This window comes from Mustelus asterias, chromosome 10 (assembly GCF_964213995.1).
Source record: "Mustelus asterias chromosome 10, sMusAst1.hap1.1, whole genome shotgun sequence".
In the NCBI taxonomy this organism is placed as follows: domain Eukaryota; kingdom Metazoa; phylum Chordata; class Chondrichthyes; order Carcharhiniformes; family Triakidae; genus Mustelus; species Mustelus asterias.
The window spans coordinates 101813202-101832632 of record NC_135810.1 but is presented as its reverse complement, the minus strand read 5'-3'; the positions used below and the strand labels follow the sequence as shown (position 1 = coordinate 101832632).

The 19431-nt window shown below is 45.1% G+C and overlaps 1 protein-coding gene across 7 annotated transcripts in view; it reads left to right on the top strand.

The window, feature by feature from the left end:
* Positions 1-19431, top strand: part of LOC144499821 (F-box-like/WD repeat-containing protein TBL1XR1) — a 385459-nt gene that overhangs the window by 355266 nt on the left and 10762 nt on the right. For all 7 annotated transcript variants that reach the window (XM_078222335.1, XM_078222337.1, XM_078222340.1 and 4 more), the window contains 3 exons: positions 9217-9338; positions 12182-12256; positions 17623-17750. In XM_078222335.1, the coding sequence (XP_078078461.1) occupies positions 9217-9338; positions 12182-12256; positions 17623-17750 (325 nt within the window). The remainder of the gene's footprint in view (positions 1-9216; positions 9339-12181; positions 12257-17622; positions 17751-19431) is intronic.

The following is a 19431-nucleotide window of genomic DNA, read 5'->3' as shown; positions in this document are numbered from 1 at the left end:
CATGCAAAACACTGTAGACATCGACTGAACTGGAAGATCCTGCCGGTGGCCAATGGTAAGCTGGCATTGGAAAACATGCCACAGCAAGCCGGAAAGTCCTGCCACTGTCTTCAAGTGGCAGCCATCGATCAATAGCATGGGGAAAAAATTCTAGCATGATTAAGCCAGTTCACCAGAAATACCTTTCCTTGAACTCTCGAGAGTTCATTCTTGGTTCATGCACAAATGATTCATCTGGAAAGGCAAAAAGTGCAGACTTTATACAACACCTGTCAGGTGTCTCAGATATGCCCTGAAGAACTTCACGTTATAATGACCCAAGCCTGAGCCATCTACAATGGATGTCTATTCCAGCACAGGTCTGTCTAGGGAGATAAAACCCTGATTGCTTCTTCATCCAGGGTCTTATGCACAACAAAAGTGCTCAACGCTGGTCTCAGCGCAGACCACGATTGAACTTTGGACTTCCTAGGTCTCTCTAGCTCAGCTCCATATTGAACCAGTTTGCCTCTCGACTTGCCACTTGCAATAAGCACTTCTGGAGAGTGCTGAATTTTCACTCATGTCTCAATGCAAGAAATTAGAAGCTATTTAAAACCCAATTGTTGTCTAATTAAAAACAGTTTAACTCAACTGAATAATTACAAGAATGCGTAGAAGCTGCAAATTGACAAATAGCACAGGGGCTGCTTAACCAGAATGTCTGGTAGTTGACGTTTACAGATTGTTCCAAGGCATTAGATCATTATAAAAGAAGGATCCAGTTGGCAGAGGGAAATTGAAATGCATGGTCCGAAAGTGAGCCGAACTCTTTCTGCTGGATAACAAAATTATGCAAGATTTTATTATCCAGTTACCATGTTAGAAGTTTCAGTACAGGTATGTATTGGACAATAATGAGAGAATTGTCTACTTCAGTTGCTGTTGTGTAATTCCCCAATATCCACTGCTGTAATTTACCCGAATTGCCACAGCAAAAAATCTCTCCCATAATCTTCGGCATCATAATCCCCTTCAACAGAACCTTCCAAACCAACAACCTTTACCACCTAGGACAAAGACAGCAGACGCATGGTAATTCCACCAACCGCATGCTTATCCCCCTCCACCACCGCCTCAAGCAACACCCCATCCTGACTTGGAAATATACCACAGTCGCTTCATTGTCACTAGTTCAAAATCCTGGAACCTCCTCCCTATCAGCACCATGGGTTTATCTACACCACACGGCCTGCGGTGATTCAAAATGGTGACTCACCACCAAATTCTCAAGGGCAGTAGAGCAATGGGCAGTAACAATGCGGACTTTTAGCCCCTATTCTGTCTATTTTGTGTGACTATTCCACAGTTGGACATTAAAGATACTAATTTGCAATAGTGGCAAACACTGAGAAATTTGTCATTATTGAGGGGTGCAAAAGCACCACAATTACTGGCAAGCTCAGTTATGTTCAAATCCAGAAGCTGTTTGTACGTCACACTCACACTGATAGTCACGCAATTCTTATCCTTAAAGCGGCAGTGACCCTTAGTTAAAAAACTTTGCCTGTTTGGACTCTGCTGTGCAAAATGCTAGGGTTGACCATCATGTCTATGTCCCCAACCACAACATAAATAGAAGGTGATAAATATATTGCCAATTGTGAATTAAACGGATTTTTATGATCCTCCGGACATTCCCTGGCTCCTCATCATACACATCCTTCTTTCTGTTCCTTCCCTGCGTTCCCAGCTCCGCTTTGACTCCCCCTACTCACCCTTCACATCCCCCCCCACTCTCCTCCATCTCCTTTGCCCTGCCAATGCCGGAAACAGCAATTGACAGAGGGAAAGCCGTTCTTTTTGTCACAGCTTCACCACTGTCAAGGATGTCGAGGCCAACATTAGAAGTGTAGGAAATTCTTCAAATCCCATCGTCAGTTTCCTTCCCTTAAATAAAATGATCAAAAATAGAATTAACTGAGTACTCATTGTTATTTATGCAGTATTGCTGTTTGCAAAATAGCAGAAGCAAGTTCCTAAGTCATTATATTTCAGTCAATTTAGCATTTTGGAGCATTTCTTGGAGATGTAATTTTGATTTGATTTATTATTGTCACATGTATTAGCATACAGTGAAAAGTATTGTTTCTTGCGCACTATACAAACAAAGCAAACTGTTCATAGAAAGGGAAAAGAGAGAGTGCAGAATGTAGTGTTACAGTCATAGCTAGGGTGTAGAGAAAGAAAAACTTAATGTGAGGTAAGTCCATTCAAAAGTCTGATGGCAGCAGGGAAGAAGCTGTTTTTGAGTCGGTTGTTACGTGTCCTCAGACTTTTGTATCTTTCTCCAGATGGAAGAAGGTGGAAGAGAGAATGTCCGGGGTGCATGGGGTCCTTAATTATGCTGGCTAATTTTTCAAGGCAGTGGGAAGTGTAGACAGTGTTAATGGATGGGAGGCTGGCTTGAGTGATGGACTGGGCTTCGTTCAGGATTCTTTCTAACTTCTTGCGGTCTTGGGCAGAGCAGGAGCCATACCAAGCTGTGATACAACCAGAAAGAATGCTTTCTAAGGTGCATCTGTAAAAGTTGGTGAGAGACGGAGCTGACATGTCAAATTTCCTTAGTCTTCTGAGAAAGCAGAGATGTTGGTAGGCTACAGGTGTAATTAAGATGTTTGCGCTGCACATGCAAGTTTTTCTTCATAAAAGGTGCTGTTCATTTCCTTGTAATCATATTACTCGATTTTTAGGTGGAAAAGAAAGTTATTTTATGCATAGGTTTTTCTGCAATGTGTAGCCTTTGCAGCTGAGTCTTACATGCTAAATGTAATAATTTTGGGAAAAAAATAAGCATTGTGTGATGTATTCTTGACATTGTCAGTCAGTGTTCCTGGAAGCTGCATTTAAGATTTCTGAAGAAAGCAATAATAATGAAACTTTCTCTGTGTGATTCTTCAGAAAAGAAAAATGCAAAGACTATTGATTGGAGAATAGATTAGGGAAAGTTTTGAAACCTGCAGTGCAAACCAGGTGCTGGTTATCCAATTGCCGTTGAGTAATGGACTGGTGCACCTTTTAATAATGGTTTGCACATGTATTGAGTGTAAAAGAAAGCTTTTATTTGCTCATCAAAGCCATACATGTTAGTTCTGGAAAATGAATATGTTTCAGTTTCCGTCAACTGTGAATCTATCAAGCCCTATAAAGTCAGATTTAACCAAGAGTCCCTTTTGCTTTCTCTCTACAATATCTTTCTTGCAATAGTGTTAAGGTTTCATTTCCTCCACCAGTCATTTCTGTGACCTCTCTGAGTGCAATTAACAAATTAGGGACAATTTGGTGCGGTCGGCCTCCCTGACACTTAGGAATTAAGTTAGGGTTGCCCAAATTCATTTCACAGACGATGCTAATGGTGCGCAGAGAGAGAATGCTCTCAATCTTTTGGATTGGGTGGTATTGAATTCCTTTTGAAGAACAGTGGGTAAATTGCTAGCTTGTCTTTCCAGCTGAAGAACAGCGCGTCAGGCTGTTGAAGAGTAGAGATAATTGAACCCTCAAGAGAGTTGCTGTCTTTGTCAACACCAGTGCTCACCAGGGTTTAGGGTAGGGATGTGAATCATCCTTGAGCTCTGAAGTTTGATTTGCTGATGATGAAAAGCCACCAGAAACTTTAGTACATTAAGTAACTAATATATCCACATCATTAGACTATTCTGTCCATGCGATTTAAAACTAGTTCCAAGTAACAACTTATATGCCAGAATTTTACCGCCTCGCCCACCCGAGGCCACGGAGAATGCTGTTCTGTGAGCCTCGCCCGCCCCGATACATTTCCGGCAATCAAGTCATTTTGTTCCTCTCTTTTCATTTGTCTCTGTCTATGGAAATCTTTTTGTCTAAAATCTATTTTACAAAGTTTATTTATTTATTAGTCACAAGTAGGCTTACATTCACACTGCAATGAAGTTACTGTGAACATCCCCTTCACTATTTCATTCATTGCACATTTTAGGGCCACCAAAATCGTATAATCTGGGTTAGCTGAGGCAAATTGGGGAAGAAAGCTCTTGGCCGGAAGTTTGCTATCCCGCCCGCCACGGGAATCGGAGCGGGCGAGGGGTGGACCGTGGAAAGGTCTGTTGACCTCGGGCGGGATTTTATGGGTTCGGGACAAGCGAGACCGTAAAATCCCGGCTATCTTTATTGTTACGTTACAATGTCTGCAGAGACAGGGCTAGCAGGAAAATGTCACCGATTAAATATTTTGCCCTTTCTAGCTTATATTCCCTCTAGTTGATGTTGACAGAATTGAGAACAAAAGATTTCAAAAGTCAGTGTAATAACTTGCCGTAGGGAGAGTGGGCAATTTAGAATCAAACCTATAAGGGGAGGCTTTGACAAAGAGTCATCTGGACTCGAAATGTCAGCTCTTTTCTCTCCTTACAGATGCTGCCAGACCTGCTGAGGTTTTCCAGCATTTTCTCTTTTGGTGCTATAAGGGGAGGCGATGGCCTAGTGGTATTATCACTCGACTATTAATCCAGAAACTCAGCTAATGTTCTGGGGACCTGTGTTCGAATCCCACCATGGCAAATGATGGAAACTGAATTCAATTTTTAAAAATCTGGAATTAAAAATCTACTGATGACCATGAAACCATTGTCGATTGTCGGAAAAACTCATCTGGTTTACTAACGTCCTTCAGGGAAGGAAATCTGCCGTCCTTATCTGGTCTGACCTACATGTGACTCCAGAGCCACAGCAATGTGGTTGACTCTCAACTGCCCTCAGGCCACTAGGGATGGGCAATAAATGCTGGCCCAGCCAGCGACACCCATGTCCCACAAATGAATAAAAAAATTAAAACTCTTTAAAATCTTCATCGATGGCAGAGTGTCATTCTATGTTTGCAGAGCTTTCAGGCAGTCAGATTGGTCCCTTTCTGAGCACAAGAAACATGAGGTCTTTGAATGATTTTTTAAAAAGATGATAATCGAGAGCAAATACAGAATACTCTGTATGCTGGAGATCTGAAATAAAAGCAAAATATTGGAAATAAATGTGGCAGGTCTGGCAGCGTCAGGGGGAGAGCAATGGCATTAGAATCATAGAATCCCTACTGTGCAGAAGGAGGCCGTTTGGCCCATCGTGTCTGCACCGACCACAATCCCACCCAGGTCCTATTCCCGTAACCCCACATACTTATCCTGCTAATCCCCCTGACGTGAAGGGGCAATTTAGCGTGGCCAATCAACCTAACCTGTACATCTTTGGAGTGTGGGAGGAAACCGGAGCACCTGGAGGAAACCCATGCAGACACGGGGACAATGTGCAAACCCCACACAGGCAGTGATCCAAGGCCGGAATTGAACCCGGGTCCCTGGCACTGTGAGGCGCAGTAAGAAGTCTCACAACACCAGGTTAAAGTCCAACAGGTTTATTTGGTAGCAAATACCATAAGCTTTCGGAGCACAGCTCCTTCGTCAGATGGGGTGGATAGCTGTGAGGCAGCAGTGCCAACCCACTGGGGGGTTGATATTTAACACACCCCCAAAATGGGCACGAGAGGGCTGGGGAAAGATTTCAGATAGCATAATGCAACTGTGTAAGTACCTGCTGCCATTTATTTGGTGGTGAGTTGAATGGTGGGCCTCTGTCTCTCTTTGAAGGCAAGCAGCTGGGAGCCTGATTTAAACTTAATGCTGGATGGCAGGTTTCCCAGCATTCAGGAAACTGGTCAGCAAAATGGAGGGAAGAGCAGGCAGACCAGGTCTTAAGTGCATTTTATTGCACCACCTGTGAGCCAGGGGAAGAATGAGTATCCCCAACCCCTCAAACAAGCTTTCTATCAAATGCCGCCTCTTGTTGATCCTACAGGATGACAAACATTCTCGTCCCTACTCCTGCAATTCTTTCCTTGCAATGGCTGCTCTGATCCTGCCCCCTGCTCTGACCTATCCCAATTACCATGGATTGTCCGAATTTCCATCAGCTAACCTATAAAACTGGACAGGAATCAGACTAAAGAATTAAATAGTGTCTTGCTGTTGAATTTAGCAATGTATTCAGGACCCCAGAATCACCAGGTCCCAGGGTCCCTCGCCACCACCCACGAGCGTGCTCCTTGCTTTCTCCTTTGTAAATATCAGGGCCAGCATTTCAGGTCGATGAGTTTCCGTCAGAACTGGGCAATTGAGTAGATTTTAAATCGTACAATAGAATCATAGAATCCCTACAGTGCTGAAGAAGGCCATTTGGCCCATCGAGCCTGCACCAATCACAATCCCACCCAGACCCTATTCCCGTAAACCCACATATCTACCCTGCTAATCCTCCTGACACTAAGGGGCAATTTTCCATGGCCAATCAATCGAAGTAAGAAGTCTCACAACACCAGGTTAAAATCCAACAGGTTTATTTGGCAGCACTAGCTTTCGGAGCGCTGCTCCTTCATCAGGTGGGTGAGGACTTGTGTTCACAAACAGGGCATATACAGACACAAACTCAATTTACAAGATTATGGTTGGAATGCAAGTCTTTACAGGTAATCAAGTCTTAAAGGTACAGACAATGTGAGTGGAGAGAGGGTTAAGCACAGGTTAAAGAGATGTGTATTGTCTCCAGCCAGGACAGTTAGTGAGATTTTGCAAGCCCAGGCAAGTCGTGGGGGTTACAGATAGTGTGACATGAACCCAAGATCCCGGTTGAGGCCATCCTCATGTGTGCGGAACTTGGCTTTCAGTTTCTGCTCAGCGATTCTGCGCTGTCATGTGTCGTGAAGGCCGCCTTGGAGAACGCTTACCCGAAGATCAGAGGCTGAATGCCCGTGACTGCTGAAGTGTCCCCCGACTGGAAGGGAACACTCCTGCCTGATGATTGTCGAGTGGTGTTCATTCATCCGTTGTCGTAGCATCTGCATGTTCTCCCCAATGTACCATGCCTTGGGACATCCTTTCCTGCAGCGTATCAGGTGGACAACGTTGGCCGAGTCGCAAGAGTATGTACCATGTACCTGGCGGATGGTGTTCTCATGTGAGATGATGGCATCCGTGTCGATGATCCGGCACGTCTTGCAGAGATAGCTGTGGCAGGGCTGTGTGGTGTCATGGTCACTGTTCTCCTGAAGGCTGGGTAGTTTGCTGCGGACGATGGTCTGTTTGAGGTAGCAGAGAAGCTATGACATCTTCTCTGGAGCCTTCAACATGTCATCGATGAAGGCGATCATCTTGCCAAGGCCATCCCCACACCCCCACTTCTTGCCTTCAAACAACCGCACAACCTCAAACAGACCATTGTGCGCAGCAAACTACCCAGCCTTCAGGAAAACAGTGAGCACGACACCACACAACCCTGCCACAGCAACCTCTGCAAGACGTGCCAGATCATCGACACTGATGCCATCATCTCACGTGAGAACACCATCCACCAGGTACACGGTACATACTCTTGCGACTCAGCCAACGTTGTCTACCTGATACGCTGCAGGAAAGGGTGTCCCGAGGCATGGTACATTGGAGAGACCATGCAGATGCTATGACAACAGATGAATGAACACCACTCGACAATCACCAGGCAAGTGTTCTCTTCCTGTTGGGGAACACTTCAGTGGTCACGGGCATTCGGCCTCTGATCTTCAGGTAAGCGTTCTCCAAGGCGGCCTTCACGACACACGACAGCGCAGAATCGCTGAGCAGAAACTGATAGCCAGGTTCCGCACACATGACGATGGCCTCAACCAGGATCTTGGGTTCATGTCATACTATCTGTAACCTCCACGACTTGCCTGGTCTTGCAAAATCTCACTAACTGTCCTGGCTGGAGACAATACACACCTTTGTAACCTGGGCTTAACCCTCTCTCCACTCACATTGTCTGTACCTTTAAGACTTGATTACCTGTAAAGACTCACATTCCAACCATTATCTTGTAAATTGAGTTTGTGTCTTTATATGCCCTGTTTGTGAACACAAGTCCACACTCACCTGATGAAGGAGCAGCGCTCCGAAAGCTAGTGGCTTGTGCTGCCAAATAAATCTGTTGGACTTTAACCTGGTGTTGTGAGACTTCTTACGGTGCCCACCCCAGTCCAACGCCGGCATCTCCACATCAATCAATCTAATCCACCCACCTTTGGAGTATGGGAGGACACCGGAGTACCGGTGGAAACTCACGCAGACACGGGGAGAACATACAAACTCCACACACCAAGTGACCTGAGGCTGGAATTGAACCCGAGTCCCTGGCGCTGTGAGGCAGCAGTGCTAACCACTGTGCCACCGTGCCGCCCTAAATGAATGAAAGACCAGAGTCAGGGATATGTATGTGATTAGGTGGCGAGCAGGAGTGATTTAATGTTAAGAGGGATGATGGTGCAAGGCAAAAGAGGGGGCGGTAATGGGACAATTAAAGGAGAAAAAAGCTGGGTCCTGACCAGGCCTAAATGGTAACAGCAGAGAAGGAGAGAGAAGCACAGGATTTTACTGCTCTCTCATTCTGTTACTGAAATCTTCACCTATGCCTTTGTCACTTTAGATTCAACCATTTAGTGCTCTCCTATTCTTCACTCTTCATGAAATTCCAGTTCATTCAAAATGTCATTGACCCTATCCTATCCAATTGTAGGTCCTGCCTATTGGTCACGTGTTAGCTGAACTACAATGGCTTCTATTCCCCTAATGCCTTAAAGTTCAAATTCTCATTCTTGTTTTTAAATTTCTCCATGGTCTTGATTCCTCTTATTTCTCGGAAGCTTTGTCCAGCTCTGCAATGCTCCCATGACTCTGCATTCCTCAGACTTTGGCTTGTGCATCTGCCACTTCATTATGTCCATTATTGGTGGCCATGCCTTAGTTCTTTAGCCACTAACTTTAAAACTTCTGACACTTTCCTGTCTCTCCATTTCCCTCACCTCCTTCAAGAAATTCCTGAAAAAAACCCACCTCTTTGGCCAAACTTTTAGCCACCCACCCTAACATTTATTTTTCTCTTTGACTCAACCTCCACTTCTGTCTGATTATGCGTCTGCTTAACACCTTAGGGACATTTGCTCATGTTAACGGCTCGGTGCAAATGAAGGTTTGTTGTTGCTACAACAGGGGGTCGATCCACAGCGCTAGTTCTACACGCAGTTTGCAATTTGGAAAGCGACCGCGTTGATTTTGTTTTGTTGCTGTATTGGTGTGATCTTTCTACACTTAGGCTCTCTTGCTTATGTTTACTTTGCTATTTTCACAGCTCCTGCCTTGGATGTAGATTGGCAGAATAACACTACGTTTGCATCCTGCAGCACAGACATGTGCATTCACGTGTGCAGGCTTGGCTGTGATCGTCCAGTCAAAACATTCCAAGGACATACAGTAAGTTCCAGTTTGAGTGAATGTGAAAGATATTTTTGTGCAATGCCAAAACTATGCAGCCTTCAAAGTATTCTACTCTACATTTTGTTGACATTGGATAATTCTGTACAGGAAGCATCTGTCAGAAGGAATATTTCTGACTCTTATTTGTTGCTCTATGTTGAAAAAGTTTTGTGTTAACATGGACACGCATCCTTGTGACTGAACACTTTGATAAATATGTCAAGCATAATTATGGACAAAAATCCTTTCATTATCTGACCCAAAAGTAACTTGCGTCATGAAAGATTTTTCTGATTTATTCTAATGAAAAGAAACTGCTATTTCAATCCATGTGTTCTCCATTTTATGGAGTATAAATTTAATTGCTGGTCCAGCATTTAGTTTTTTTAATTCACTCGTGGCACATGGGCGTCTCTGGCTGGCCAGCATTTGTTGCCCATCCCTAGTTACCCGAGGGCAGTTGAGAGTCAACCACATTGCTGTGGCTCTGGAGTCACATGTAGGCCAGACCAGGTAAGGATGGCAGATTTCCTTCCCTAAAGGACATTAGTGAACCAGATGGGTTTTTCCGACAATGGTTTTCATTGATTATCAGGAGATTCTTCATTCCAGATATTTTTTATTGAATTCAATTTCTACCATCTGCCGTGGCGGGATTCAAACCCGGGTCCCCAGAACATTAACTGAGTTTCTGGATTAATAGTCTAGCGATAATACCATTAGGCATCACCTCCCTCTGATAAAGGAAACGCTAAAATCGATTGCTCATTTATATAATGTACAACATTTGTTTTGTGAGGGGGATGTGTATGTAAAAGACTAAAGAACTGTCTTATGGCATAAAGTTGAGGTTGACAATGCCAGTGTTGGTGCAGTTGATTTATGATGCTTCCTCATGCCGCACTGTGCCATCATTTGGTTGCTGAAATGTGGCACATCATTGGTAACAGGACGGTGAACATGTTTAAAGCACAGGCAGGCTGTCCCCTACTAACTGTGTGATGGATGTAACTTGCTGCTCAAAGGGGGCAAAAAGTGTGCTGCGCCTGTTTCTGACACGCAGGGAGCCCATATCAGGAAATTCCGGACTCCCAGCGTATGATTTTCCTTTCTTTAACTTTAATGAAAGTACAATCACGGACTGGGAGCCTGCAATTTTCTGTCATGCGCTCACATCATGCACCAGGAGTGAGCAGAACAGAAACTTTACTACCGTTTCTTTGTAATCTTGGCGTAACAGAATGCATCCATTAGTTGATCAACTCTTTACTGAAATCTCACAGTTAGTGTTTGTGCAATGTTGACAACTCTCTTATTATACTCTGACAGTGCAGCAAATTACCTGGTAGAAAACAGGTTAATTGGTTAGATCTGAATATCAGGCAGCTCTGGATCGTGAACCTTTGAACATGTCTCTGTTATTTCAATCCTCTGAGGGAGATCATGATTACTAATGAGACTGACCTAGAGGAGCACTCTGTTTTCGTTGACCATCCTCCCAACTATTGCTTGCGCTTTTGTCCTCTGAACTGTTAACAATTGACGTCCTCTACTTCTTCTTTGGCTGGATTTGGACCTTCAATGTGCAAACGTAGATAATTGGATCAGGAGTGTAAATGAAAAGGAAGGCAGAATGACATAAAGATTATTAAACAGAATTTTAAAAATGCAACAGTACACGCTAACCTCCAAATCACCCCTTTGAATTGATCTTCAGGCTCTTTCACAACCCCAATCATTCAATAACACTTTTTCACTCGCACGGTATGTCAACTATATTAGACTACGTACAGAATCTTATAACCAAATGCAGTTTTCAGCAAAAATATAAATGCTCGGAAGAAAGTATAGATGTCTTGGTAAATGAAAATTGGAAAATAATCTTGGAAAAAATGTATCAAGAGAAATATACATTTCCCGCTGCCTCGGGAAAGCAGCCAGCAAACACACCCCGGATATACTCTCTTCCACCTTCTTCCATCAGGAAAAAGATACAAAAGTCTGAAAACGTGTGTTAACAGACTCGAGAACAGCTTCTTCCCTGCTGTCATCAGACATTTGAACGGCCCTATCATATATTTAGCTGATCTTTCTCTTCACCCTACCTGTGACCGTAACATTATATTCTGCACCCTCTCCTTTCCTTCTCTCCTATGTACGCTATGAATGGTATGTTTTACCTGTACAGCGCGCAAGAAACAATGCATTTCATTGTATCCCAATATGTGTGACGATAATGAATCAAATCAAATCAAGAAATCAGAAATAAGGAAGTGGAAAAGATTCCAACAGACCAAGCTAAAGATTGGAGGAATGTTTTCCAAAAGGTTGTGAGGCTGCGGCCAAAGTTCATGTTCTGTCCAGTGGATTTTGCAAATGAAATCATTGGATCCTTACTGTGCAGAAGGAGGCCATTCGGCCCATCGAGTCTGCACCGACCACAATCTCACCCAGGCCCTATTCCCGGAACCCCACGTATTTGCCCTGCTAATCCCCCTGACGCTAGGGTCAATTTAGCTTGGCCAATCAACCTAACTCGCACATCTTTGGAGTGTGGGAGGAAACCGGAGCACCCGGAGGAAACCCACGCAGACACGGGGAGAATGTGCAAGCTCCACACAATGACTCGAGGCTGGAATTGTACCCGGATCCACAGACAATGACTCGAGGCTGGAATTGAACCCGGATCTCTGGCCCTGTGAACAATGCTAACCACAGTGCCACCTTGCCACAAAATGCCAAACGTAATAACAAAGTGCCATCTTCAGGAGAATGTCGATACAACAGATTGTTTACTGGTTATATTAGCAATGCTCATTTGCACTTCTTTTACGTTTCAGAATGAAGTAAATGCAATCAAATGGGACCCATCTGGCATGCTGCTCGCATCTTGCTCAGATGACATGACACTGAAGGTAGGAAAACCTAATTGTGGCTCGAATCCCTTGTCAACTGTGGTAATAAATCTTTGCATCAGCTATTATTTGCTAAAAAGCTTCCAGCCATTTCACCAAAGAACAAAACCATGTAGTAAGACATTCCTGAGAGACAAGCTTTCCTTTAAGTCCATTATTCCGTGTCTTTTTTAAAAATTCGCTCATCTGACACATGAGAAGAGACAGGTCTTCATGCAGCCTCTGTAACCCATCAGCTATATATAAGGTCAATTTGTCTCTGCCTGTGAGAGGGGTTTCCTCTCAAAATTTCATCATGTCATGAAAAGAACTGATCAATGTCACAGTCGCAGACAATGCTTTTACTTTGCGATATCACTGTTTATCATTTTGGTATCTGTGAGCCTCTCTCAACTCTACCCCCCCTTCTAACTCCACCTCCATGGTTTAGTATTTACCTTTAGTTCAGTGTTTAAATCTGCAGTGTCCATAATCCTGCTTTTAGAATGAAGGTTTATATTTTAAGATCTATCTAAAACAAAAAGTACGGGGCGGGATTTTCCGGCCACGCTTGCCCGAAGGCCGGAAATTCCCGTCCAAAGTCAACGGACCTTTGCGTGGTCCGCTCCCCGCCCACTATGATTCCCGTGACAGGCGGGACGGGAAAATTCTTCCCATGGACTGAGGTGAGAAACCTGCGCGGTTTTCATGAAACAGTGATGGCCCAATCAGATCCAAAACAGCCTAGCTTGACCATACCCATAAATATAGAACCACAAAAAAGTTACAACACCACAGAAGGCCATTCAGCCCATCTTGTCCATGCCAAATATAAACTCTTGGCTTTCTGGTTTAATGCTACTGATACACCCCCCCCCCCCAACCCTGGCCCGGCAAGTTATATTGTTTTTAGAATACATTTTGAAGATGTTGATTTTAAAATTAGATATGTAATGTGTGTGTGTGGGGGGTGGGGGGTTTGGTTTAGTTGATTAGAGTTGCAGGTGAATAGCAATATTTTGTCGACATTTTTAAAATGAGGAATATGGTTAATACAATGACCAGATAATGTTTTTTCGCGATTGAAGAATCGAAATCACGGGGTGACACGACGGCACAGTGGTTAGCACTGCTGCCTCACAGCGCCAGGGACCCGGGTTCGATTCCCAGCTTGGGGTCACTGCCTGTGTGGAGTCTGCACGTTCTCCCCGTGTCTGCGTGGGTTTTCTCCGGGTGCTGTGGCTTCCTCCCACAGTCCGAAAGACGTACTGGTTAGGTGCATTGGCCGTGCTAAATTCCCCCTCAGTGTACCCGAACGGGCGCTGGAGTGTGGCGACTAGGGGATTTTCACTTTAACTTCATTGCAGTGTTAATGTAAGCCTGCTTGTGACACTAATAAATAATAATATAAAATTAGAAAAATATTGACCAGGGCACCATCAGGGATACTATTTTGTCTTTTAAAAAGCGTTTGGACAGTTACATGGGTAAGATGGGTATAGAGGAATATGGGCCAAAGGTGGGCAATTGGGACTAGCTTAGGGGTTTAAAAAAGGGTGGCATAGACAAGTTGGGCTGACGGGCCTGTTTCCATGCTGGAAACCTCTATGACTCTATAACTCCCCTGCCCTTCTTTGGAACTGTGTTGTGGGATCTTTTACTTCCACCTGAATAGATTTAATGTTTCATCCAAAAGGTGGCACTTCCGACAATGCAGTTCTCCCTCAGTACTGAATCATAGAGTAAAATCCTTACAGTGCAGATGGAGGCCATTCGGCCCATCGAGCCTGCACCGACAACAATCCTATCCAGGCCCTATCTACATACTTACCCTGCTAGTCCCCTGGCACCAAGGGGCAATTCCGCATGGCCAATCAACCTAACTTGCACAGCTTTAGACTGTGGGAGGAAACTGGAGCACCCGGAGGAAGCCCACGCAGACATGTTTGCAGAAAGTGCAGACTCCACACAGACAGTCACCCGGGACTGGAATTGAACCTGGGTCCCTGGCGCTGTGAGGCAGCAGTGCTAACCACTGTGCCAACGTGCATTAGAGTGTCAGCCTTGGAGTGGGATTTGAATCCGGGAGGTGCTTGTGATTCAGGGGCGAGAGCGTTACTCACTGAACCACCGCTGTCGAAGCTAACAGCGTGAGGGTTCGATCCCCGTTCCAGCTGAGGCAGACTTGAGTCCTGCCACCATACACTGCCCCAGCGAACGAAATTACAGCCCTTAGTCACGGTTCAGGGTGCAATCACCAAGAACCTGTCTTCAGGCAGAGAGCTCGAGAAATATAATAAACAACATGAGAGGGCTGCTCAAATTCAGCGTGGATTCCACACAGTTTATTGTGCTTTGAGAAGATAATACAGGATTTATTATTCTGAGATGTCAGAGGACAGCTAGCTCATTATTACCACAAATTCCAGCCACTGCTCTGTTGCAAGCCTAGAATAGAGTTATGTGGATAAAGGGATAGCTGTTTAACTATGTGGCAAGCCTATCAGTGCATAATCACCCCACCTGTGTGGTGCAGTACAATGGTCTTTTATTCAGGGCTTATTAGCAGATTATACATGTTCAGAATGGCTGACAAGCAAGCAGTAATCCCTGATAGGATCACACATTCCAACTACTCTGAATGCTTCAAAGTGGTGCTGTGGCAGTCATTTCACCAAAGTTCAGTCTTCAGCAAGTTGCAGGGCAGAATTCTCCCAGGCTCCCACCGATGGCAGGGGCGGGTGGGTGGGGGAGGGGGAGAATATGACGGGAGGCCCAGAAATGTTTACGTCGGCGTGAATTTATAGCGGGATCTTCCACTGATGATGCCCACCATGGCGGGTTGGAAAACCCACCAGAGGCCATTGTCTGCGTCCTATTAATGGGACGCAGATGAACGCCCAATGCCAGATTCTCTATGATGCCAGCAGGAAAACACGCCAACGTGAAACCGGTCTGGAACAATGTGACGGGACTAACCTGAGCGATGACAGTGGCTGCCTCCAGAATTCAGGATGGAGGCCGCCCTCAACACTGGACCCTGGAAAGCTGCAGCAATGAGTCGGGGGAGCTTATGCAGGGGAACTTTCCAGATTGGGTTGCCCTGGAAGGGGGTCCATCTTCCGGCCTCAGAATGTTCCTGGAGATCCGTCTTCATTTCCAGGAAATTCGCCTTCTTTCTTTAATCGTGGGTCAGTGATCAGGGTGGCATGGTGGCACAGTGGTTAGCATGGCTGCCTCGGAGCGCCAGGGACCCGGGTTCGATTCCCGGCTTAGGACACTGTCTATGCAGAGTCTGCACATTCTCTGCGTGGGTTTCCTCTGAGTGCTCTGGTTTCCTCCCACAGTCCAAACGAGTGTTGGTTAGATGCATTGGCTGTGCTAAATTCTCCCTCAGTGTACCCAAACAGGTGCTGGAGCGCAGCGACTAGGGGATTTTCACAGTAACTTCATTGCAGTGTTAATGTAAGCCTACTTGTGACACTGATAAATTAACTTTAAAACTTGATGGACACCTTTCCAATATGGCATGGGTGCACCAGGGTGAAGCTTGTTTCCTAGAGTGCTCGCTGTGCACTGAGGCGGCCTTTAAAAATGCTGGCCCAAGCATCGAATCACAGAGTTGATGGCTGGGCGGGTGAATCAGAGGCTGCCCGCCAGCAAAAGGATGTGGAATCCCTGCATGTGTTATTTTTCTTCAAATTTCACACGCTGCTTTTCCCATCTGACATCGGCCCTTTGCCTACATCAGAGACATCGTCACCCATAGTGGGTGATTCATTTGCCCTCATACACCGCAAGCACAACAGTGACATGGACACAAAGTGAGAATCTTGTTTCCCAATTTCCCCCTTGCCAGTGATTTCATGAGAATTCATGCCCTTTGTGAGCAGGAACCTCATTTCCATCTATTTTAATACATATTATTAAAGGGCAATTCAGCCACATAATCCCTCCCCACTAAACGTTTGTACCTCACCAATGTGACGTCATCTCAGCGAGGTTTACAATATCTATACAAGAATGGGAATCAGTCGAGGGGAATATGCTAGGGGTGCTATGGTAAGTATAACCCCTAGGAGGAGAAGGACATACCCAGGCAATGCCCTGGCAGAGGTTGGCACTGCCCTGGCACAGGTTGGCAGGTGTCAACGTAGCAGTGCCAACTTGTGCTGGGGGCAGATCTGGGGCAGGACCATGGAAGCAGTGGACATGTGGGGATGATAACTGTGGAGGGCTGGGGTGATGATGGTTGTGAAGGGACGGGTCGATGAGCATGAGATCGTAGAAGATCAAAGAATCCCTACAGTGCAGAAGGAGGCCATGCGGCCCATTGAGTCTCCACCAACAACAATCCCACCCAGGCCCTATTCCCGTAACCCCACATATTTACCCTGTTAATCCCTTGGCACTAGGGTCAATTTAGCATGGCCAATCAACCTAACCCGCACATCTTTGGACCATGGGAGGAAACCGGAGCACCCAGAGGAAACCCACGCAGACACGGAGAGAATGTGCAAACTCCACACAGTGACCTAAGGCCGGAATTGGCACGGGTCCCTGGCGCTGTGAGACAACAGTGCTAACCACTGTGCTACCGTGCCGGGAGGAGAGTGCCCACAATACTGCCACAGTGGTGGGGGTGTTAGGAAAAGAGAGCCCCTGATATCTCTGTGGTGGTGTTGGGGGGAAGGGAGGATCCGTCCATATGAGGTGTGGTGGGGGGGGAGAGGGGGTTTATTTCCAGCGCTGAAGAGCCGGTCTTGCTGGTTCTTCTCAGTCCCATCACACTGAATGCGTAAATCATGCCCCCAGACTTTCTGTGCTCTAAGTGCTAGAAAATCTGGTCTGAAACCTTGACTGTGCATCTGGATAGATACACGCCCGTTTTCACTCAGAACCTGACTCTTGTGACAGATTTTGGTAAGATTCCACCCACAGTGTTAAATAGCAGACCGCAAGATGATTTAGCTTCTGCCTTACTGCAATAGCAATACACGTATTAGAATAACATACAGTAAGCTGATTAATGTGCTATAGTCACAGATAATTTAATTTATTTGAATCAGTTACACTGGAGTGAGTTCTGGGGTAACACCAATGTCATGTTGCATATCATGTTTTAAACTTAAATTGTTCGAAAGGGAGAATGAGAACATGTAATTGCAAAAAAAGAAACAATGGAATAACAGTGCTAACCATATAATTTAACATTCCTCCTTCAATTCAACCTTGATAATGTGTGAAGAGCCTAAAAATGATGTAGGTATCTTCCATAGCCTTCAAATTTGTCTTACATTTATTTTCCATATCGATGATACGTGGCATTTTTAACAATTTAAGACTTGCAGTCAGCACAGATCACCATACTATTGTATCTCCTACAGATCTGGAATATGAAGCAGGACTCTTGTGTACACGACTTACAGGCTCACAATAAAGAAATCTACACTATAAAATGGAGTCCCACTGGTCCAGGCACCAACAACCCAAACTCTTATATCATGTTAGCCAGGTAAGAGTGACATTTTTAAAAATGTGTGTAAAGTATGCACATAGTCGAAGAAATAACCGAGAATTGGATAAATAAATGTTCAGTAAAACCAATGCACTTGTGGTACAGATGTCTAAGTTGTACATAAGGTGCCTCGTAGGAAGTTGACACACGGAATTGAGCCATGGTAGTTTCAGGCTGACAGAACGAGATGCCATCTTGCTCCTGCAACATCCGCAGACGCAACCCTCAGCTAAAACGACTCATTTGACTTGAGCAGGGAAGAAATTTTGCCATATAAACTGCACGCACTCTCAACATAAATCCAGCAACCTCTGGTAAATTGGAGCAGAACACAGATCTGCTGAGTCTCCATCCAGTTGACCGAAAGGCAGATACCTCAGCAATCCTGTTGTCAGGTGTGCCCATGCTAAGCCCAGTGCTACCAATGGAGGCTGAGTGCAGCCATGGCGCTTCTGCTGTGGACCTAAGCTGGAGGTCAGAGTTCAAAAGGAAATTGACAATTAAATCGCGATCCATTGCAACTAGACCATACATTACAGGATGAAATATCTGAGCCGGATTAGCTGAAGTTGCGAAATTCCTCGACTCGGCAGACACGCCTCAGTGTAACACTTATTTTCATTTAATTTACATTTAATTTTCACTAGAGGAAGGCAGGTACAGCGTTATGGAGAAGATAAACATCAATTTTCACCTTCACCTCCATTGATGTCAAATGGAAATGAAAATGAGCATGTTCCCCAATAACTGGACCATCTGGTCTGGCAGTTTACCACACCATCCCCTGTTGGCAATTGGTGTTCTTTTTTTTTGGAACTTCAAAAATAGCAATTTTTCTTTATTCATTCGTGGAGCATGGCCATCGCTGGCTGGCTGCCCATCGCTAGTTGCCCTTGGCTAGGTCATTTCAGAGGGCAGTTAAGAGTCAGCCACATTGCTGTGGCTCTGGAGTCACAGGTAGGCCTGACCAGGTAAGGACAGTAGACTTCCTTCCCTAAAGGACATTAGTGAACAAGGTGGGTTTTTCTCCTCTATCGACAATGGTCATCAATAGGTTCTTAATTCCAGATTTTTTTTATTGAATTCAAATTCCACCATTGGCTGTGGCAGAATTCGAACTCAGGTCCCCAAAATATTAGCTGAGTTTCTGGATTAATAGCCTAGCGATAATACCATTACGCAATTGCATCCCATGGCCACGTCCATGAGCCACTGATAGGTGGCAAAGCACATCTTTAGTGACAGTTTATGGCCAATCAAAGATCAGGGTCAGAATTCTGCGACCTCGTCCGCGGCTGGGATTCTCCGTTTTTGGTGTTGTCAATGAAGATTTGGCTGAGCGCCAAATTCTCCGTTCTTGCTGGTAGTGCTGGTGGGACATACGTACAACATCAGAGAATTCCGGCCCACATTTGTCCCCGATGTGTCCCCATCTCCAAAATTAACAATGGGATCTGGCTGGCATAGAGATCAGTAAAGTGTAACTGATATATAGTTAGAATAAACAGTAAAGTTAAAAGTGAATTAGCACAAAGACAGAACATGAACTATTCAGCTTTCAGTTTAAAGTTTCAACGGTTGAGATTTTCCAGTCCCATCCGCTCCAAGGTCCATCTAGTCCCGTCAAAAGTCAATGGACTGTTGGCTGGGCCACTGAATCTCGGATTCCGCCACGGCA